This window comes from Sus scrofa, chromosome 2, assembly GCF_000003025.6.
Source record: "Sus scrofa isolate TJ Tabasco breed Duroc chromosome 2, Sscrofa11.1, whole genome shotgun sequence".
Taxonomy (NCBI): Eukaryota; Metazoa; Chordata; class Mammalia; order Artiodactyla; family Suidae; genus Sus; species Sus scrofa.
In genome coordinates, this window is record NC_010444.4 from 97,664,627 (window position 1) to 97,688,553 (window position 23,927).

Here is a 23,927-nt window from a genome sequence, read left to right on the forward strand (position 1 = left end):
TAAAGCTTAGTGGAAATCATACATTTACCTCCATTATTACCACAAGATAGTATTTTTGAAAAAATGGAGTTTGGTGTATTAACTCTTAATATACTATAAAGGTCTATAAGATCTCATTTTAATTTTTGAATTTATTTTTGAGCGGTTCTTACTATATGTAATGATTGATGTTCATAGTTCTTATTTAGAAATCTTCCAAAGAACTAAGAGAATTTACTTTAAAACAAGAGGAAAACTCATTTTATCTTAGCATTACCATATTGGCCCAATGGAGTCTTTCATAAATCTAAAATATAGTTTGGAATCTTAGTGATCTTATTTTTCTTGCATCTTGAAATATTTTTTCTGTTTTATTAACAAAGACATTATTTCATCATTTTTTAAAATTATTCCCTACTATGTTGAAAAATGTAAGATAAAGACTAAAATAGAAAAAATGAAAGAATGGTGAAATTACATAGAAAGATCATGCCATTTTGAAATAAATCATTTCTATTACATTATCCTTTAATTTTCCTATTGTGTTGCCCAAAGTATTACATTAATTTTTAAGAAGATATAAAAGTCTGGAGAGACTCTTGTCTGTGTAGGTGTTTTGTTTTTGTTTTAGCTTTTGTAGAATATAATTTAGAATTCAGAACTTTTCATTTTCTACTATATGACAAAAAAGAAGAAACTTGACAGAAAGATGTTTCACAATTACTAGACGAGTCAGAAGATGAATGCAAAAAGATAAAGATAGTAGCTCCCTGAATGCCAATGATGTTGGTGAAAATGAGTGTACAAGTGAAGTCTCAGAGTCTTCAGATGCCAGTGTCCTAGGTAAAATTTCTCAAACTCATGAATCAGTAGGGTAAACAGTACATCTCTAAGAATGAAAAGGAAATAGGACACTTTCATACAGTTAATCTTTGAAACGGACCTTATCACATAATACTTGGGATACAAACCGGGAAAATTTCACTTGCTAAAATGACATGTGACTATATTTTTTTCTTTTTTTATGGTATTTATTCACCAAATTTTATTTGATATTGTTTGTAACTGGACAAATGCTGAAAGCAAAGGCAAAGATATTCTGTTTGATTCTGTGGAAATGAAAGAATTTTTTTTTTTTTTTTCACGGCCGCACCTGCAGCATATTGAGGTTCCCAGGCTAGGGCTCGAATCGGAGCTATAGCCGCTGGTCTACACCACAGCCACAGCAAAGTGGGATCTGAGCCGTGTCTCTGACCTATACCACAGCTCACAGCAACGCCAGATCCTGAACCCACCGAGCGAGACCAGGGATCGAACCTGAGTCCTCACGGATACTAGTCAGATTTGTTTCTGTTGAGCCACAATGGGAACTCTGAAAGATTTTTTTTTCTTGCTTTTTTAGGGCCACATTCTCAGCATGGAGGTTCCCAGACTAGGGATTGAATCCGAGCTACAGCTGCCAGCCTATGCCACAGCCATAGCACTGCAGATTTTTTTTTTTTTCTTGCTTTTTTAGGGCCGCATTCTCAGCATGGAGGTTCCCAGATTAGGGGTTGGATCCAAGCTACAGCTGCCAGCCTATGCCACAGCCGTAGTAGCACTGCAGGATCCGAGCCGCGTCTGCAGCTACACCACAGCTCACGGCAACACAGATCCCTAACCCACTGAGCAAGGCCAGGGATTGAACCTGCAACCTCATGGTTCCTAGTTGGATTCGTTTTCGCTGCACCACAACGGGAACTCCAGAAATGAAAGAATTTATTGGCTTTATCATGTTAATTGGTAATTTTAAATTTAATAATGAAAATGTTTACAATTATAGACCAAAGAAGATGGCTGGGCCATCCTCTCTTCAACAAAAGTGTGAGCCATAAAAATTTTTTTGAAGTGTTCCATTTTGATGGTGCAAGTAGAAAAATAATTTGTAGTAATGATAAGCTAGAATCTATTGATAGAAATGTGTTTGTAATTTAGAATCATTTGGGTGGTGCAAGTGCAAGAAGAACCAGAAGTAATGTTAGAATTTCTTAAAGATGTATCTGAAATCTGGGAGTTCCTGTCATGGCTCAGTGGTTAACAAATCCGATAGGAACCATGAAGTTGAGGGTTTGATCCCTGGCCTTGCTCAGCGGGTTAAGGATCCGGTGTGGCTGTGGCTGTGGCGTAGGTCAGCGACTACAGCTCCGATTAGACCCCTGTGCCGCGGAAGTGGCCCTAGAAAAGGCAAAAAGATAAAAAGACAAAAAAAAAAAAATGTATCTGAAATCTGGAATCAAGATTATGAAAAGCTTATATTCAGGTTTTGTATGTGACAAACCCATGATGCGTGGTTGATGTGCAGTTAGCTGCATTCAAAGGATGTTTCCCACTTGGGGTAAATATACCTTCAAAACCAGGAAAGTAATGGAATATAAATTTGAGTTTACTGTGCTTAATTTCTTATTAAAATTCCCATTAATTAATTTTCTTCCTTTTCAAATAAGAGCTTTATTGAGATAAAATTCACATATCTAAAATTTACTTTTTCAAGTATACAATTCAGCGCCCTTATGTTATGTGGTAACCTGGCTTTAGGCTTTTGTGAATATTCTCAGAGATGAGTCAGATGGTCTGATTCTAACAACCATAATTAGAGTTTGGGTCTCTGTTCACCCCCAACCATTCATACCCAGCTGCTTCTTGGCACTTCCTTGAACATGTCATACTCACTGAACCATTCATTGTGTGTCCAGGAACACACTGTGTACAAATGTGGGAAACTCTCTGTATGTGAAATAAAAGGTGTTATCTGGTGTTTCAGTTATCTTAAAGGAATGGTTTCAATTCAGATTTATTCTCAATTTCTCTAGTGAATACTTTTTTCTTTTTTTCTAGATATTGAAAGATATAGTAAAAGATATATGAAGGTGGACAAAGAAGAGTGGATACCAGGTAATTATAAAACTGAAAATGTTAAAATAATCTTTAAGGGCTATCTCTCTGCCCCATATTTTTTAAGACAAATTTTCTTTCTTCCTTCTTCCCTTCCTCCCTTTTTTCCTTTCGTCGTTTTTTTTTTTTTTTTTTTTTTTTTTTTAACTGCCAGGCTGTACCACAACTACAGCAATGCAGAATCCGAGCCATGTCTGCGACCCACACCACAGATCACGGCAATGCCGGATCCTTAACCCCCTGAGTGAGGCCAAAGATCAAACACGCATCCTTGTGGACACTAGTCAGGTTCATTACTGCTGAACCATGCCAGGAACTGCCAGGAGAAATTTTCTATTTTCACCATTTGAAACAGAGTCTGATTCTTTTCCTGTAATTAATTAGTAACATATATCTTTTGAAAACTTAGACGAAAAGATTTTTATATTGTAACAAGGAAGTGTTTTTTTGTGGCAGTTCTTAGAATACTTTTTTCCTTATAAAATAGGGCTTGCCAATCCATTGAGTCTTTGACTTTCATTGGCCACAAGCATAATTTTAACCTTTAATACCAGTAGTACTCACTTACTTGCTCCTGAGTGATTTTATAACTTCTGAGGAGAAAACACAGTTAGTTTTAAGGATATTTTAAGCCAAGCTGTGGCTTTCCAGCAGGCATAGACTACTTTTGGTTGTTAAGATGGCTTTTCAACAGAACTACACCTAAGAGAGTTTTTTCTTCAACATTCACAAAATTACCTTGGATACAGACAGTATAGAAGAGGCTGCAGAGATTTCATCCAGTTGATTCATTTTGTGGAAAAGTAACAGTTGCTATGGAAATGAAGTGACCTGTCAGGGCAACTTGGACAGGACTATTAGAACCCAGGTTTCCTCATTTTAACTCACTTTGCTTTGACACTGTCCTTGGTATGTTATAGAAGCTGTATGTAAAAGCATAAATGGCATTGCCGGCACTACTGCTTTCCCGGCTGATCATTGCTAAGGCGTGTCCCTCTGGAGACACTCTTAGGTCTCACATTTATTCTACTTCATAAACATTTGTCTCTTAAGTGATTCTCTTTAAATACTATCTCATGATAATCTGTGGATCATTTATAAAAACAAACATATTCAAAGCAAAATTTATGAGTTCAAGTAAAATAGCTTGAGAGATAAAATAGTTTTCTACAAAAGACACTGAGTTTTTTTATTAGCAGATAGCATTTTCTAATCCATTTATATGTTGCTTCATATTTCTGATTAACTCTGCTTAAAAATGTGAAGGAAGTGACAAATTAGAGGAATTGTGTAGCTAATGCAGGCAAAATCATTTATTGGAGGGAATTTACTTTTCTATAGCTATTTGTGTTTTTAATTTTAAGATTTTTATGTTACGTTTTCAGATAATTATTAGAATTGTTAAACTTTGCATGTGTTCAACTAGAGAAAACTTACAAAATATAGAGTAGTTAAATAACACTTAAGAAAAGCACTTGTAGTTTTAACACTTACAAAGAATTACCTGAAATCTTTTTTTTTTTTGGTCTTTCTGCCTTTTCTAGAGCCACTCCCGTGGCATTTGGAGGTTCCCAAGCTAGGGGTCTGATTGAGCTGTAGCCACTGGCCTACGCCAGAGCCACAGCAACACGGGATCCGAGCCGCGTCTGCAACCTACACCACAGCTCATGGCAATGCTGGATCGTGAACCCACTGAGCAAGGCCAGGGACCGAACCCGCAACCTCATGGTTCCTAGTCAGATTTGTTAACCGCGGAGCCACCATGGGAACTACTAAATCTTTTTTTAAGGTCCACACCAGAGACATAAGGAGGTTCCCAGCCTAGGGGTCGAATCAGAGCTGTAGCTTTCCAGCCTGCACCACAGCCACAGCAAACACAGAATCCGAGCCACATCTGCGAGCTATGCCTCAGCTTGCAGCAACCCACTGAGTGAGGCCAGCGATCGAACCTGCGTCCTGATGGATCCTAGATCCTAGTCAGATTTGTTTCCACTTTGCCACGACGGGAACTCCTAGGTTTATTTTTTCAAATGGGATTCTGTACATATTTTTAAGAAGCTTTTTAATTGAATAATTTGTCATAAATAATTTTTCATGTCCATAAATATTTTTCTATATTTTTCTTGTTATGAAAATTTCTGTTTTTAAAACTAATTATATGAATATAATATAGGTATTAAAAGACTATTGTGAAAATTGTGTATTTCAAAGCTCTTTTAATAAACTTAAAAATATATCAATGTTATAATTTTATTTCCAGGCAGTACAGTCAAATATTAAGAAATTTTATTTTCATTGTATAAACAGCCATCATGTTTTTTAAATTATTATATCCAGTGCCAATGATTCCTAGAGAAAATTTCTCCTTTTGTACATACAGATTGGAGAAGACTTCCCAGAGAGTTGATGCCAAGAAAAAAATGCAAAAAAGGTACATTAACTAATGTAATAATAATCCAGGTAGGAAAAGGTTATTCCTTAACTTCTATTTAATATGGAATTGTCAACCTAAAGTTACACTTATGTTCCGAATGCCTTTCCTTAAAATATGTTCGACATTTTATTTTGTTAGAGCTTTTTGTTGTTGTCTGTTTTTTTGTTTTGTTTTTGTTTATTTAGTTGCTTTTCCTTTCTTTATACGATTTGTATATGCTTAGGAAGACTTTTCAGTTATGTGAATGTTCTCATTTGCATGTTTGAAAAATTTTAAATATGTACTGGCTATATTTTAAGGGTTTTTTTTTTTTGTCTTTTTCTGTCTTTTTTTAGGGCCGCAGGTGGGGCATATGGAAGTTCCCAGGCTAGGGGTCACATCGGAGCTATAGCTGCCAGCCTATGCCACAGCCACAGCAACATGGGATCCGAGCCACATCTGTGACGTACACCACAGCTCACAACAATGCTGTATCCTAACCCACTGAGCAAGGCCAAGGATCAAACCCCCTTCCTCATGGATACTAATCAGATTTCATTTCCACTGTGGCACAATAGGAACTCCCAATATATTTTAAGTTTTTAATAAAACCTTCAGAACTGGTAATATTTGGGAACTGGTAGAGTAGAACTTTATGGTATACATAAAATACCAAAGTGAAACTTTCTGTTGTGTTGTTCTTCTACAGTTCCACTGAATAAGTAGTTGTTGAGCATCTACTGTTGCCAGACACTGTGCTAAGAGGAAGAAGATGGTGATCAGAATGGGAATAATTTTTGCCCTCACAGAGCTTACTGTCAGATGGAGTAAAAACATTAAACAAAACACACTGTCCTCTTGGGAAGGTCAGGGACGGGTTCTTTGAGGAGATGCACTTGAATTCCAGATTAAAAATGAATACAAGTTTACTACAATGAGGTTGGGAGAGAGACATTGAAGAAATTAGGAGGTTTTTTTTGGCTGCACCTGCAGCAGGCAGAAATGCCCAGATAAGGGATCAAGATCAAACCCGAGCTACAGCAATGAATGGCAGCACCAAATCGTTAATCACTAGGCTGCCAGGGAATGCTGAGAAATTGATTTTTTTAATGTGTTCTTGTTGAATTTTAAGAGTTCTTTGTATATTTTGGGTAATAGTAGGAAAAACACTTGTGCTGTGTTTCTCTTTTCCTCTTGTATTACTATCACATTCACAGCATTTCTGATGATGGATGTGAGTTTTCTCCCTGTATATCAGACAATTCTCTGAAGCACCAGCTGGATATCCTACAATTCAATTCAATTCTGACACTAAGTGGAGTTAGCACATACCTCACAGGTTAGGTGCTCGTCCCAGGAGACTACTCCCTACCACAGATGACCGTCCAAAGTATAGTATGTGCCCAGTTTACCCACAACTTCTGTCTGAGCTGGCTACAAATCTGAGGTTCCTATGACCCCCCAACCTCGCCCCCAACACACTTTGGATTTGATTTGCTGGAGCCGATTACAAAACTCGAAAATGTTTCCTTACCTTGACCAGCTTATTATATAATACAGGTTATGATAAAGGATACAGATGAGCAGTCAGATGAAGAGATACATGAAGTGTGGAAGTTTCCCAGTTCAGGAACTTCTCTGTGGAATTGAGATGTGCCACCTTCCAGTATGCGGATGTGTTCACCAACCCAGAAACTCTTGGAACCACATGCTCTGAATTTTTAATGGAGGCTTCATTATATAGACATGATCAATCAAACTCAGTTCCCAGTCCCTCTTCCCTTTTCTACGGGAGGAGAGATGGGGCCAGAAGTTCCAATCATGGCTTGATATATCTGGTGGCCAGCCCCATCCTGAAGCTACCTAGGAGCCTACCATGAGTTACCCTAGAACAAAAAAACCACTTGGTTCTAAGTTCTTTAATCACCCAGTAAATTCCAAGGGATTTAGACACTTACTAGATAAAAAAAAAAAAAAAAAAAAATACTCATAACACATAGAAGTTATTAGGGTTTTAGCAGTTCTGTGCACGGAACCAGGAGCCAAGACCACTTTATATTTTTTCTATTTCACACAGTCCTTGATTAAATATGTCTTTTGCAAATATTTTCTCCTGGTCTATATCTGTCTTATTCTCTCAACACTGTTTTGCAGAGCAGGAGTTTTTAATTTTAATGTAGTCCAGCTTATCAGTTCTTTTTTGCATGGATTGTATGTATGTTTGGTTTGCATCTCAAAAGTAATCACCAAACTCAAGGTCATTTAAATTTTCTGTTATCTTTTAGGAGTTGTATAGTTTTGTGTTTTACATTTAAGTCCATGATCCATTTTCAGTTAATTTTTGTGGCAGGTGTAAAAAAAGAAATCTATGTAAATTCTTTTTTTTTTTTTTTTTTTTGCACATGGAAGTCCAATTGTTTCAGTACCATTTGTCGAAAGGACTGTCTTTTGTCCATTGTATTGCTTTTGCTCTTTTTTTCCGTATTTATGTGAGTTTTTTTTCTGGGCTATTTTGTTTCATTGATCTATATTTTTATTCTTTCACCAATAACACACTGTCTTGATTACTATAGCTTTATAGTGTGTTTTAAAGTCAGGTGGTGCAAGTCATCTAACCTTGTTATTTTTATTCAGTATTGTGTTGGCTACTCTGGGTCATTTGCCTCTCCATATAAACATTAGAGTCAGTTTTGATACCTGCAAAATAATTTACTAGGATTTTGAGTGAGATTACATTGAACATGTAAATGAAATTGGGAAAAAAAATGACATCTTGATGATATTACGTCTTCCTATCCATGAACATCGACTATCTGTCCATTTATTTAGTTCTTTGATTGAATTAATCAGAGTTCTGTAGTTTTCCTCATATAAATCATGTACATATTTTATTAGGTTTATATCTAAGTATTTCATTTTGGGAGGTGCTAATGTAAAGAGTACTGTGTTTTAAATTTCAAATTCCACTTGAATTTGAAGTGAACGTTCATATATAGGAAAGCTATTGAATTTTGTGTATTAACCTTATATCCTATAAAACTACTGTAACTACTTACTAGTTCCAGGAGTTTTTTAACCAGTTCTCTCAGATTTTCTGCATGTCATCTGTGAACAAAGAAAGTTTTATTTCTTTCTTTCAACCTATATACCTTTGAATCCTTTTCTTACCTTACTGCATTAGCTAAGACTTGCAGTACAATGTTGAAAAGCTGTGATGAGAGGGAACTTACTTGCCTTGTTTCTGATCTTAGCGGGAGAGTGTCAAATTTTTCATTATTAAGTATGACATCAAATTTTTCACCACTAAGTATGATGCACCTGTAGGGTGTTTTTTAGATATTCTTTATTAAGTTGAGGCAGCTCTCCTCTGTTCCTAATTTACTAAGAGGTTTTTTCCTGGCATAAATGACTGTTTGATTTTGTCATATGCTTTTTTTGTATCTATTATATGATCATGTGATTTTTCTTCTTTAACTTGTAGAGGTAACAGATTAATTGATTTTTAAGCCAACCTTATGTCCCTGGGATAAATCCCACTGATTGTAATGTATAATTCCTTCCATATATTGTTGGATTGGATTTAAAGTATTTTGTTGAGGATTTTTGCATCATTATTCATGAGAGAGATTGATCTTTAGTCTTCTTTCTTGTAAAATGTGTCTGACCTTGTTATTAGGGTAAATTTGACCTCATAGTATGAGTTAGAAAGTATTCCCTCTGCTTCTGTCCTCTAAAAGAGATCCCCCTCCCCTTTTTAACAGCTTTATTGAAGTATAATTGACATATAATAAAATGGGCATATTCAAAATTAAGATAAATTTTGACATATGTATTTAAAAATTTTTTATTTTAACTGTAATTGAAAAAATTAAGTATAGTTGATTTAAATGCTGTGTTAATTTCTGCTGTACAGCAAAATTTCAGTTATACATATATACACACTTATGTTTTCATGTTCTTTTCCATTATGGTTTATCACAGGATATTGAATATAGTTTCCAGTGCTACAGTAGGACCTTATTATTGTGTATCCATCCTGTATGTAGTAGTTTGCATATGCAAATCCCAAACTCCCAGTCCTTTCCTCCCCAACCCCTCTCCCCCTTGGCAAGGACAAGTCTGTTCTCTGTATCTGTGAGTCTGTTTCTGTTTTATAGATATGTTGATTTGTGGCCTGTTTGAGATTGCATATAGAAGTGATATCATGTGGTATTTGTCTTTCTTTTTCTGACTTACTTTACTTACTCTGATAATCTCTTGGTCTATCTGTGCTGCTGCAAATGGTATTATTTCATTCTTTTCATGGCTGTGTAATATTCCATTGTGTGCACATCTTCTTTATTCATTCATCTGTTGATGGACATTTAGGTTATTTCCATGTTTTGGCTATTGTAAATAGTGCTGCAGTGAACATAAGTGTGCATGTATCTTTTCAAATTATAGTTTGGTTTGGATATATGCCCAGGAGTGGGATTGTTGGATCATATGGCAACATTGTTTTTAGTTTTTTGAGGAGCCTCCATAGTATTTTCCATAGTGGCTGTACCAACTTACATTCCTACCAACATTGTAGGAGGGTTCCCTTTTCTCCACACCCCGCTCCAGTATTTGTTATTTGTAGAATGTTTATGATGGCCATTCTGACCACTGTGAGGTGGTACCTCATAGTTTTGATTTGCCTTTCTCCAGTAATTTGTGTTTATGTGTTTATTGGCCATCTGTATGTCTTTGAAGAAATATCTATTTAGGTCTTCTGCCCATTTCTCAGTTGGGTTTGTTCTTTTGTTATTGAGATATATGAGCTGTTTGTATATTTTGGAAATTAAGCATTTATTGGTTGTATCATTTGCAGATATTTTCACCCAATCTGTAGGTTGTCTTTTCATTTTGTTTATGGTTTCCTTTGCTGTGCGAAAGCTTATAAGTTTGATTAGGTTCCATTTGTTTATTTTTGGTTTTATTTTTATTTTATTTTATTATTTCCTTGCGAGACTGACCAAAGGAAACATTGGTATGGTTTATGTTAGAGAATGTTTTGCCTGTATTCTCTTTTATGGTGTCATGTCTTTTATGGTGTCATGTCTCTAAGCCATTTTGAGTTTATTTTTATGTGTGGTGTGAAGGTGTGGTCTGACTTCATTAATTTGCATGTGGCTGTCCAACTTTCCTGGCACCACTTGCTAAAAAGACTATCTTTTTTACATTGCATATTTTTGCTTTTGTTGTCATGGATTAATTAACTGTAGGTGTGTGGGTTTATTTCTGGGCTCCCTTTCTGGTTTCATTGATCCATATGTTTGTTTTCTGCCAATATAGTGCTATTTTGATTATGATTACTGTAGCTTTGTAGTATTGTGTGAAGCCTGGAAGAGGTGTGCCTCTTGCTTTGTTCTTTTTCCTAAGGATTGCCTTGGCAATTCTGAGTCTTTTATGGTTCCATTTATATATATTAGGATTATCTGCTCTAGTTCTGTGAAAAATGTTATGGGTAATTTGATACGGATTACATTCAATCTTTAGATGGCTTTGAGTAATATGGCCATTTTAACAATATTAATGACAAATATTTTAAATGGAAGTATTTTTATTTTATTTCAAAGACTATTTAGGTTGATTGAAAACAGAATATTGTATGTTAGATATGATAGTTTATCTACCGTCTTTTATAACCATGGCTTTTATTGAGCAAATATATTACTTTCATAATAAAATAACATTTGCATGGATGATATTGGTCATGTCCTAGTGAATCACAAATTTGTAGCAAACTTTAAAAAGCTGAAAAGAATGTATCTGATTTGGAGGAATTAATGTTCAAATATATCCCACCAACTGCTCATCTCTGGGATCACACATACATTAGTAAAAGTTTCCAGTGCATCAAGATTTTCATTTGTTGAAAACAAAACAACGAAACTTTCTTTCTCTATTCTTCTCTAACATTTTTATTGCGTATTATATAATTTTTGTGTTTCATTTTTGGTAAGCTTATACTCTCTCTTTTGTTAAAATGGCCTCCCCTGATGTACATGAAAATGAACGATACCAAAAAGAGCCAAAGACTGAAAAAGTTTGTTTCCTGAAGAACCAACTACTGGCAGGTGTTAAAAGGAAAAAATTCAAATATATGCAAATATTTGGCCAAAGATTAAAACAAAATCATATAAAGCTTTTGGAATTAAAACAGTCTTAACAAATTTTGGTAAATGGACATTTCTTTCCCAATTACAAATAAAAGATTAGCCCTTAAGAATAACTAGAATAATACATAGCAAAAATTGCTTAGTGGAGTTGAATATGCAGCTGACTTTCTTAGCTAAGAGATTAATAATTTTTATAAGCTTATTTACCCTATTGTGTTCTGTAACATCCATTTAATAAATTTGTGTTATGAAATTTAAGTAATTTGATAAAAGCTCCTTAGAGAAAAAGACTTCATGACGTGAGTAAATTAGTTTTTAAGCTGATGTTTTCTGGCATCAATATTAGAATATATATTGAGAGCTTGTTCATATATGATAGGATATTGTATATGGTACAATTCCTATTAAATAGTCTTTGATGTCAAAGGGAGTAGAGAAATTTACCCATCATTAAATCAAACTATTTTTTATAATTTTCGTTTGAGCAAAACCTTACTAATATGTATGTTTGAGAATTCTGAGCTCAGTCATTCCCTGAGGGACAATTTGGTATAACACACTAAGTTATAAATTCCATCTATTATGGGTCATGTGCCACAATCTTAAAATTTCTTCTTCTGGAGGTTAAATGTTAATCTTTAACAAAAATTACAACTTTCTGAGCCATATTTTCCTTTGTTACTAAGCAATTTCTAGGTGTTTAGTTTGACTTTGGGAAAGAACTGTAATACTTTTTGATCACAGTGGGACATCCCATAATGTTTTGGTAACAAACTAGCGGAATCTACATGTGAAACAATTCTCTATTCCCTGCAGTTTCAGAGTACCCTCAAAAGGCAGTATTTTTGATATGCCTTAAAAAATTATGTATCCCAAAACCATGAAAACATTTTACTTATATTACTTTGAGTTTTCATATTCATATGATGGGTATGTTTAGTTTAACTGTTTTACTCTTCATTCAAAAGGTGATACTGGGATGCCCTGAATATAACCTCTTTTTCTCATCTCTTGAGCCACTGGCAGATGCATATTTATTCTGCACTTGTTTGTTTTTAGTTGAAGTATAGTTGACTTACGTATCATATTAATTTCTATTGTAAAACACTGTGATTTGATATTTTTATGCATTATGAAGTGATCACCACTGTGAGTCTAGTTACCACCTATCACCATACAACGTTATTATAATATTATTGGCCCTATTCCCTACCCTGTACATTATATCTTTGTGATTACATTATTTTATAACTGGAAGTTTGTTTTTTATTTTTCCAAATCTGGTAAGACTGCCATATTTAAAATTCGTGATCAGTGAACAGAAAGCCAGTGCAAATGATAAGTTTGTGAGAGCCTTTCACTGGCCCTCTTGTGCTCCTGCCTGAAGAACATTGTTAGGCAGTTTTGGCCCTGATGACATTAATTGCCAGTTCACAATTTCAGTACTACTATCAAGATACCTGGTTGCAGCCTTAGAAAATATTCTATTAAGTAATAATCATCCCTCATAATGGAAAATTGGTGACATGTGCTGATTTATTATTTTGTTTATTCTTTAAGAAAACTAATTCAGCGTGCAAATTATGTGACTGCCTGGTATGACATACTACCATGCTAGATGGCATCTTAAAAGATGAAGAAATGTAATACACAGTTACTGTCATAGAAGAATGTGTTAATGGTGGTTTTTTGCTTCAGCAGGCCCCAAATCCAAAAAGACAAAAGATCCAGGCAAAGGCACTTCACTCACTAATACTGCAGATGTACTGAAAAAAATTGAGGTAAGATTTTCTTCTTACTAAAAGAACATACTGGAAAAATGTCATGCCTCTTTTTTGCCTTCAACCTTTCCACTTTCTCTTACTTTTTAATATCATGTGCATTTGGCAGAACCAAGACCACATAGGGTATATATGGTAATTAGAGAGATTTGCACATTGTTGGTGGAGAAATGTGGGGCTCCATCCTGTCCTTTCTCCCATTCACCTATCAGCCTGCCTCCTTTTCCACCATATTCCTCTTTCCCCTGGCTTTTTTTTTTTTTTTTTTTTTTTTTTTGCTTTTTAGGGCCGCACCTGCACCATATGGAAATTCCCAGGCTAGGGGCCAAATTGGAGTTGCAGCTGCCGGCCTGAGCCACAGCCACAGCAATGCCAGATCTGAGCCATGTCTGCAACCTACACCATGGCTCACTGCAGTGCCAGATCCTTGACCCACTGAGCAAGGACAGGGATCCTACACATATCCTCATGGTTACTAGTCAGAGTTCATTACCACCGAGCCACAATGGAAACTCCCCCCCCCAACCCCCCGCATTTGAATTATGTGTGGGAAAGAAAAATGAATGTGTATCTTTTAAAAATCTCTCATTTTTTTTCTATTTGTGTATACATATATGTAATGCTTTTTTCCCTGTCTTATATTAAATATAGAAGATTCTATTCAGGGAAAATCCTGTTTATGGAACTTAAATATTTATATGTTTATTTTTAAATATTTCAAAAACAAAAAGATGTAAAATTCATAAGATTAATAAATTGGTAATATGCCCTCCCATCCCTGTCCCTAGTCATCCATCCAGTTCCCCTCCTGGAGACAACCAGTGTTACCGGTTTCTTATATATCCTTCCAGAAACATTTTATGCATAGAAAATAGAGATTCTTTTTTTTTTTTTAATGACACAAGGTAGACTAATATACTCCTTTGCCTTTTTATTTTATCACATAAAATATCTTGGAGATATTTCTGTCAGTCTGTATAGAGTTGCCTCATCTTTGTTTTTCTAAATCTATACTACAAGAATGAACCATAATTTGTTTAATCAATAGCCTATTGATGGACATTATGTTTCATCTAGTGTTTCACTGTCATAAACAGTGCTGCGGTAGATCCATGTTAAGTTTGTCATTTCACATGTGTAGGGTAGATTACTAGAAGTGGATTTATGAGATTGGTTGTTGTGTATACTGTATTATATGGCAAATATGGATAATATGGATAAAGATTGACAGATCATTCTTCATAAAGGTTATACCAATTTATTCCCACTGTGAATATATGTAGTACCTTGCATTGACAGTGATGATGATGATGATGATAAGGATAATAGCTAGCACTTTTGGAGAACTTTTTATATAGCAGGCTCTTCGGTGAGCTATTTACATATATTATGTCCTTAAGATTTCATAATACAAAGAGAAATGGGTATTATTATTCCTTACTTACCAATGAGGAAGTCAAGGCTTTAAAATTTTTACTTGCATAGCCAAGTTGGCATAGCTGCATGGTAACAGAAACTCATTAAATTTTATTTTTGACCAGTACTTGAGCTAGAGATGGCATGTCTGAAAATCAAGCCAGAAGGATTATTGAAGGAATAGCAATAACTCTCAGGTTTAACTGTGGTGGAATGATGGATGGGTGTGCCATTTTATATTGATTGAACACAGATTCTGATTATTCTTAAAACTTCCTGGAAAGAAGTTGCTAAGATGACATGTGCTATAAGGAAGATTGATCTGGACCATTGGATGTGGTTTCTCAGCAGAACAAATTGTGTCTCCTTATTCCTACATTAAAACACCTTATTTTCAGTATACACATTGTTAAAACTGGAATTTTTAAGTCTAGAAATCCCCAGGAGTTAGTGGCTAAAATAGAGCAAAGTTAGCTTCCAGATGACTATTATTGTTTATTTCTTCAGCAAAAGTAGTTGTAAGTTTGTTTGTTTGTTTGTTTGTTTGTTTCTTTCCTTCTTTTTATCTGCTTTTTAAAGGGTGGTACTTGTGGCATATGGAGGTTCCCAGCCTAGGGGTTAAATCAGAGCTGCAGCCACCAGCCTATGCCATAGCCACAGCAATGCCAGATCCTTAACCCACTGAGCAAGGCCAGGGATCGAACCCACATCTTCATGGTTCCTAGCTGGGTTTCTTAACCACTGAGCCACAAAGGGAACTCCCAGTTGTAAGTTTTCTTTAATAAGGCTTCTGTGAGGAGAGGGAATGACATATAGTCAGATCTCATGATTAATGTGTGAATAATCAAACAGCAGTAAACTAATATTTGAGCTTTTTATTCTGCATGATACAAATGTAGGTGGCTCTCTCTAGGGTGGTCTATAGTATTTAAACCAGAAGAACTATTTCCTATTCATAAATTAACTGTTTTTGAAGTATTTTAATATTGTATTGCTCACATTATTAGTGAAACACATGTAAAGTAGTAGCAGTAAGTAGTTACATCTATGGCGACTACTAAGTAGATGAATCAAAACTAATAGCTTGGAGTTCCATGGTTGCTCAGCAGGATCCGGCACTGCCACTGCTGTAGCTCAGGTTCTATCCGCAGCCCAGGAACTTCCACATGCCTCTAGTGGAGCCGAAAATAAAAATAAAAAACCAATAGCTTAACACAAAAAGAATGACACAATGAGACAATGTGTGTGCCTCTGCAGTCTTTTTTCTAAATTTCATAAATATGATAATTGTTAACTGATTTAGGTATTTTATTGGTTTGATTTGGAGGTATGTGGTAGTAACAAAGTTGAGGTTATTTAAAGATATTTGCGGAGATCCCGTCATGGCTCAGTGGAAATGAATCTGACCAGCATCCATGAGGACGCAGGTTCAATCCCTGGCCTTGCTCAGTGGGTTAAGGATCTGGCATTGGCATTAGCTGTGATGTAGGTGACAGACGCAGCTTGGATCCTGCATTGTTATGGCTGTGGCATAGGCTGACAGTTACAGCTCCCATTTGACCCCTAGCCAAGGAACCTCCATATACTGTGGGTGCAGCCCTAAAAAGGCAAAAAGAAAAAAGATATTTGAGGTGGCAGTAGTGGAAATAAAAATCTCCTAGTCCCTATGTAGCACTGAATGAATTCTCTATCTAAAAAATATTATACGTAACTGGTTTAAAAATCCTATTGCTAATTATGAAGTAATAGCTAATAGCATGATTTTTTAGACATAGCATATTCCTTGTACAGAGTTAAGTAAATATAGTATCATAGTTGCCTTTGAACAACACAAACTTGCAGGTTGTAGGCCTTTTTACTATAGTTTGATTAAAAAAGAAAAACGTTTTGTGTATTAATTAATGTTAACATAGCATCATTATGTGTGTATGTGTGTGTGTTTATAGACACTTCAAAAAAATCGATAAATACCATTTTGTTTACTTCCAAAGGATGGCCAGTTGGGAAAAATTGCACACAGTATATTGTAGTAATAACTTATATAAAATAATATGTGTCAGTATGAAGATAAATCATCTTATGTCTATTACTTCGGTCTCAGTTTTTCTATCTTAGTAGGGAGGGTGACAGGAAAGTGGAGTTTGAATTTTTATTAAAAATTGAGTCTTTCTGATACAGTCTTTCATTGTCTTTGATTTCCTTAAATTCAAATTTGAATGTACTTAAAGGAATTTTTAAAAAATAAATATTTAAGAATCAATAATAGAATAGTTAAATTGTAGTCACTGCAAATGCAAAATATGTTTTCTTTTTTCTTTTTACGGATGCACCCATGGCAGAAGTTCCTGGGCTAGGGGTCAAATCAGAGCTGCAGCTACAGGCCTATGCCACAGCCATGGCAACATCAGATCCTAGCCGCATCTGTGACCTAGCCCACAGCTTGTGGCAACGCCAGATCCTTAACCCACTGGGTAAGGCCAGGGATTTGACCTGCATCTTTAGGACACTATGTCAGGTTCTTAACCTGCTGAGCTGCGATGGCAACTCTTGTTTTCTCTTTATATCTAATCTACAGAGCAAATATCTTGTAGAGTATTTATAGATTTATAAAATAGTGTTCTGATTACTGATTAAGAATAGTCATATTTTAGTTAAATGTTATCATTACATTCTTTTTTTTCTCTTTATGTCAGGAGGAAAACAAAATAACACTTTGAAAGTTCTTCTGTATAAACCAAATCAACTCTATTTTAGAAGGAGTTAGCATAGAAATCATAAAAATAAAGCATTGTACATCTAGAGCCAAAATCCCAGCATTACCTAAGACCCACTTTTGAAGTATCAAAATCATAGAAAGTACCAGGGTAATGACAGGCCAGTATCTCCTTTCTTGAATTAACTCACAGAGTCCTAAGTGGTGGTCTGGAGGTGTTGGGAAGGGAAGATTAGATTAAGGTGATAGGTAACTCTTTACCTGAGGTTGAGCAGGGAAATCAGAGTCTAGTGGTTTCCATTTAAATTAATTAAATGCATTTATGCCAGGAATTGGAAAAGAGAGGTGATGGTGAAAAATCAGATGAGGAAAATGAAGAAAAGGAAGGAAGCAAAGAGAAAAGTAAAGAAGGTGATGATGATGATGACGATGATGCTGCAGAAGAGGAGGAATATGATGAAGAAGAGCAAGAAGAGGTAAGGGTCTATTTGGGGAGGGTAACAAAGTTACTAGGCTTAAAGATGATCAAATACAGAATCAGATATATGGTAAATACTTAAACAAAAACCAAGTTGATGGGAATCAGGGGTACATTATCATCACTGGCATCAATCCTTGGTATCAAGAGAATTATAGCATTGGAATTGTAATGATACCAATTGAGATGTAGGAGGCATAACTTGATGGCAGCTTTGTAAGTGGAAGTCCACCAGTTAAGGAAATTGATCAGATTAGTGTAACTAAGATTTATCTACATATAATTTTAAGTGGGCAGTTCAGATAATTAAGGGTTTAGTCATGTAGTTCTGGAGGGGAATCTCTTCAGTACATCAGGTTTCAAGTCCCAAAGTGCCTAAGGACATACAGAGAACTTTTATAATTCAACCTAAAGGATCTGACTTGAGTCAGACTCAGTGTTTTGGTTTTGGGATTTCCAACCTTCAGAAACATGAAGCATTTCAAAAAATAAGTTTGTTGCTGTGGCCTCTTTGAGACTTTATAGATGCCTTTATAGACGCCTTGTGCAGTAACCCTAGGCTGAGAGTCTTCTACATTCTTGTAACCACTGTCTTCATTTCACCTGCTCACACAACACCCTGAATCTTTCCTTCCCCTGAATTGCTCCAAGAAATCTTTTTTTTCCCTTTTTTTAGGGCCGCACCCATGGCATAAGGAGGTTCCCAGGCTAGGGGTTGAATTGGAGCCACAGCTGCCAGCCTACGCTGGAACCACAGCAACGTGAGAACCGAGCCCCATCTGCGACCTATACCACAGTTCACAGCAATGCCAGATCCTTAACCCACTGAGCAAGGCTAGGGATCGAACCCGCATCATCATGGATCCTAGTTGGGTTCGTTAACTGCTGAGCCATGAAGGGAACTCCAGAAATCTTTCTTAAATGCTGCAATATCTGTGCATTAAATTTTAATTCTTGTGAAATTTATATTAGTGTGCAGGGAGGGATATAGATCCATTTTTATCAGTTTCCAAATGGCTAGCCAGTTGCCTACCTCATATACTAAGTAATGTTCTTTTTGCATTGATTGAAATTCTCCTTTATCAGCTGTTAGATTCCTACATCTGCTTAGATATATTTCTGGACTTTGTTCATCAGTCTATTTCTGAATCATCACTAAGGTATTCCAGTTAATAGAAGCATCTGGTTATTTGTTAATATTTTTAGAGCATGTTACCCTTCTTTTGGAATTTTCCTGAATATTCTTTGACTTTTGAAATGCCCTGTTTATAAAGTCTACTTGGGTTGAGCTGTGTTGAAATTAAGATCCATCCTGACAAGAACAGCAAACATCAGAATTCTGGTAACTTCAGAATTCTGTATTGGGTCTTAACAGAATCCTAAACACCACCAGTGGTATTAAATATTTCATTTAAAAAACAACTATCTACTTTAGTAAAGAAATTACATATGTTTTGAGTATGAGGCTGGGTGAGGGATGAAAAGAGGAGCTTGATTAAAGCCTTTCTAGATTTGAAGTTATTCTCTTTGCTCTTTTTAGCAATTAACTAATTAATGAAAAATTATGGCTAATTAACTCACCTGATATATTGAGGATTTGATAAGCATTTTTTTGTTTTGTTTTGAAGAATAAAATGGAGCAACTTATCTGTGTAACACCCACATGTAAAAGTGAGAAAATGTAGACTTTTTTCTTTCTTCAGTCTTTTGAATATTATAACTAAAGAAAAAAGCAGGGGCTCATATAAAAGCCAAGAACCATTTAAGCCATCAGTTTCAACAAGTTCTTACTTTGTACCTGTATCAAGATTACTAATCTCACAAAATTACCTAATGCTCTCAGCCATGCCACCTGTCCCTGGTACACTGGCCCCAGGATCCAGCCAGATTTTCAGACTGTTAGATTCCTCGGCCCCAGAGAACCCAGGCCAACTTCCTGGAAATGGGAAGGGTCTTAGCTGGGTATGGAAAACTTAAGTGTTTAGGGAGGACAAACTGTACAAGTTATCTCTCTTACTTATATAAATTTATATATAAAATCCCACCATTCAGATAGTAAAAAAGCTGATTTCCAGGAGACTTTGAGAATAGTCTGTATTTCTTACTCTATCATAATTCCTGCTATAGACAGTAGAGATGTGGAGATTAATTTTTTATGGCAAATTTCAATCATATACAAAAACTAGTGACTAGCAATATAAACACCTGTGGATTTAACACCTAGCTTTAACAATGCTCAACTCATCGCCAGTCTTCCCATCACTCTTTCATCCACCCAATTCACTCCAGTCCCCCCACTTCAATCCCCCAGCTGCCTTGGATTATTTTAAAGCAAATCCCAGGCATTGTATCCTTTCATCCATAAATATTTCAGTATGTACTCAAAAATAAGGGCTCTTTAACAAAATTACAATACCATTATCATACCTAACACAATAAAATATATAATTCTTTAATACCGTCATATTTTAAAACAGTGTTCAAATTTTGTCTGGAAGAAAATGTTTTGCTTGTTCCAGTTGGAATTCAGAAACAGGCCATACACTGCAATTTGTTAAGAACTCTATTTCTTTTCATCTATATCTAAAAAGGAGTTTTGAATTTTTGATAGAAAGCAGAGATACCTTGAGTCATTTACATGGATATTAGTCTTAGCTATAAGAATTGGAGTATTCCCAGGGGCTTAATCTCTCTTAACTTAAAGGAAGATGAGGGGCCCTAGATGGAATGTAATATGGCATCTTCTATATTTGATTTAGTATCCTGAGGTCTTTGATAGGAAGCAAAGATCTCTGTGCTTCTGCTCAGCTATGCATTCTGTGAAAATCTGTTCTGGTGTAGTTGAATGAATGAATGTTGATGTAAATTGGCTTCATTTCTTGAGTGTTTAAACATTTGTTTGGAGTAAGTGTTTAGTGGTTTAGCTAACTAAACCATGTATCCTCCCACTAGGGTGTAAAGATTTAGATACATCATTCTACTAAGGTATAATGGGCATCCGTTTTATCTTCCTTTAGCTAGATGGTGCCTGAGAATAGTTAGTAGGAGATGGTGGCCTAGAGGAAGAAAGCACCACAGGTATATGTGTGAAGTTAATATGTGTTTAAAGCATTGAAATAGCAGAGATTTCTTTTAAGCCTAGCATTATTTTCTCATTACCTAAATTTGGTATTTATAAAGTTATAGTAAAGGGACAGCCTGCAATTATGTTCTTTAATGTTACTACTCATTCTTTTAATGTGTACTGAGGAATATATTATTTCACTTAGGAAAATGACTACATTAATTCATACTTTGAAGATGGAGATGATTTTGGTGCAGACAGTGATGACAACATGGATGAAGCAACCTACTAGCTGTGAAATTCCCCCCCCCAAATTTTTATGATCAGCTTTTGAACATTTGTACAGATTTGTATTTCTGTTTTATTTCTGATAAGGAATGAGTTTTTTTGTTCGTGATTGGTTGGACAAATACTTGTTACTGAAACACTGAGAACTACTTTATGTTTACATGCTAGTTACCTTACCAATTAATCCCTGACACTGGGACATTCCTTCTTAACTCTTCTGTCATCCTTCTTGTGTATTCAAATGGATTTTTTAAATATTATTTGGATTAGAATGTGCCTAAATAGTTTTTGCATCTTTTAGTCTATGTATTCATACCTGAACAAATTATTCCTGTTTAACTGCTAGTCTTTTCTAAAACTACTACTAGTCATCAGAATGGAGTTCTCTAATCTGAAAGTCGGTTTAATACTGCACATGGAGCACTTTAAAAACAAAGAAACTTGAACATAATTTTATTGTTTACTTTTACATGGTATGTTCTGTGCTACTATGTTACGACCACATAAACCTACCTGAGCGCTTCTAAGTGTGTATTTTATGAGATTAAAAGTTTTGTGACTGGAAGCATGTGCACAAGGAAAAATGGCAATCTGAGCTAAATAAATTTCACAGCTTACATCTCAACCAGTACAAAGACCTGGGGTGAATATTAAAGATGCCTGAATTGGGAATTCCCTCTGTAGTGCAGCAGGTTAGAGATCTAGCATTGCTGCAGCTGTGGCTTAGGTCCCAGTTGCACCTTGGATTCAGTCCCTGGCCCAGGAACTTAAGTATGCCACAGGTGTGGCCAAAAAAACAAAAAACAAAAATGTGAATTGGGGCTAACTTCATACCATGTAATATATGAATTCATCATCCCACTGTAGTAAGTTTGATATTTTTGAGTAGTTGGCTTATGAAAAACTAGACTAAGACATCTTAATTTTGTACTTAAATGTGGAGTAAGTTCTAGTCATATAAATCTTATTGCAGAACTCATGTATATGAAATCTCTGAGGTGTAGTGGTCTCTGTTATGTTTCACGGGACTTAGCTGTCCAATTGATTTATATAACACCACAGGATAAAATTCAGGTCATTTTGAAACTAAGATTAATCTTTTTTTGCTACAGTTAAAAACTAGTTCCCCTGCCTTTTAGGGAGGTAGGGGAGGATAGCTAAAACTTCAGCCTCCAACGACTCACAAATGCCAAAGATTTTCAAGGAAAGTCTTATATTTAAAAATGATTTATTAACATTATCCACCAAAAGAAATAAATAATTTTTCCCTCTTGGGAAGATAACACCCATTACCCTCTAACCTGAGAGTAAGAGCCCTAGATTCCATTTCTACCTTTACTATTAAAAACTCAACCTTGAAATTGAGCTTGGCTAAGTTTTCTGTGCCTTAAAACAGTTTTCTATAAAAACAAAAACTCAAAAACTCTCACCTTGTAGAACGATCATTCTTAAATTGGTTCTCACCCTCTAAAAAGATTTTAGCTGGGAAAGTGGTTGAACACAGTTTTCTTTGCAAACACGTTTTCCTTACAAAATAACATTGTGATTTGATTTTCTTGTATTCTGGTGGGGAAAATTGGAGAAAATGTGTATTGTCTTGTGCCATTTTCTATCACGGCTTTCTCAGGAAAAAAGATCACTCTTCACTCTCAATTGTAATACCTGCTCAGATAATTCAGTATGCGTGTGAGGGCCATTTTTAGTTCAGTATTGTGTTGATCATTGATCATAAGTTGTGATTTATTTAAAGAAGCTTATCAAAAGTTTTAAAGATTCTAAATGGAAAACATGAATAAAACACTTTCAAGTAGCAATCTACTCAAGAGTAGAATCCTGTTTTCAGTTGTAATGAGCAAATAGTTATTTAGAATTGATAATTAACCTAAGTTTCTTATTCTCTCACCTTAGTACTGTAGCCAAATACCATGTAATTTATAGGAACATTATCTCTATGGTTCTGTTTACTTAATTATAAATCTGCAGATAAAACTTGAATCAGGCGAATATACCAAAGATAGAGGAATCTTTTCTCCTTGCTTTCAGTTTGTCTCCACCACTTTAGTCCTGCAGATGGTAAGGCATCTTTTCGGGCAAGGATTTGCCCAGGGAGGTCCCAGCCATCCCTATCAAGTGCACTGTCTTCTCCCATTGGAAGATCATTTTATAAGTTTAAAGTAGAATAATTGTGGGAACAGGCAGGAAGTATTTGCAGATTGTTTTACCAGCATGAATCTTGTTTTTCTGGCTTAAAATCTCAAATACTGTGAAATTATTCTATAAGAAGGTAAACTTTAATGCAGTGATTAGCTTCTTAAATACTTGGTGAAATAACTTTAAAACTTCTATATAAGATGCAAAACTGTTTTGTTGCTATAATGTTTATTTTTCTGTACTTGTTTACACATTAAATTCTTAAAAAATTGTGTCCTTTTTGTCTTATATTAAGATGTTTTATATTGACCCTGAATTATGTTTCATAGAGAAAGCTCATTTGTTAATACTAATTTTACCTGGTAAAACAACTGTTTAATTATTGAGCAGGGAAGCCAGTATCAAATGTTCTTGAGCAAACCACCATCAACAACAGAACTCCAGGTGATTAAAGTTGTGATAACAAAGTAATGGCTTTTGAGACAATGCTGAGAAATTCAGAAGACTTTGTTCACTTTTCCTTCCCCACTGCCTTCAAATGTACAGTATTGATGGTGTTGCCTTAATATG

At 35.3% G+C, this 23,927-nt stretch overlaps 1 protein-coding gene across 2 annotated transcripts in view; it reads left to right on the forward strand.

Annotated features, from left to right (window-relative positions):
* The window catches only part of POLR3G (RNA polymerase III subunit G), a 42,144-nt gene extending 18,515 nt beyond the window's left edge, over positions 1-23,629 (forward strand). Inside the window, exons 4-8 of one of the 2 annotated variants that reach the window (XM_005652940.3) lie at positions 2,854-2,910; positions 5,291-5,341; positions 13,168-13,247; positions 17,706-17,852; positions 21,124-23,629. In XM_005652940.3, coding sequence (XP_005652997.1) covers positions 2,854-2,910; positions 5,291-5,341; positions 13,168-13,247; positions 17,706-17,852; positions 21,124-21,210 — 422 coding nt within the window. In that variant the 3' untranslated portion in view covers positions 21,211-23,629. Of the gene's footprint in view, positions 1-2,853; positions 2,911-5,290; positions 5,342-13,164; positions 13,248-17,705; positions 17,853-21,123 lie in introns of both variants that reach the window. The other variant, XM_003123778.4, reaches the window with a different exon arrangement.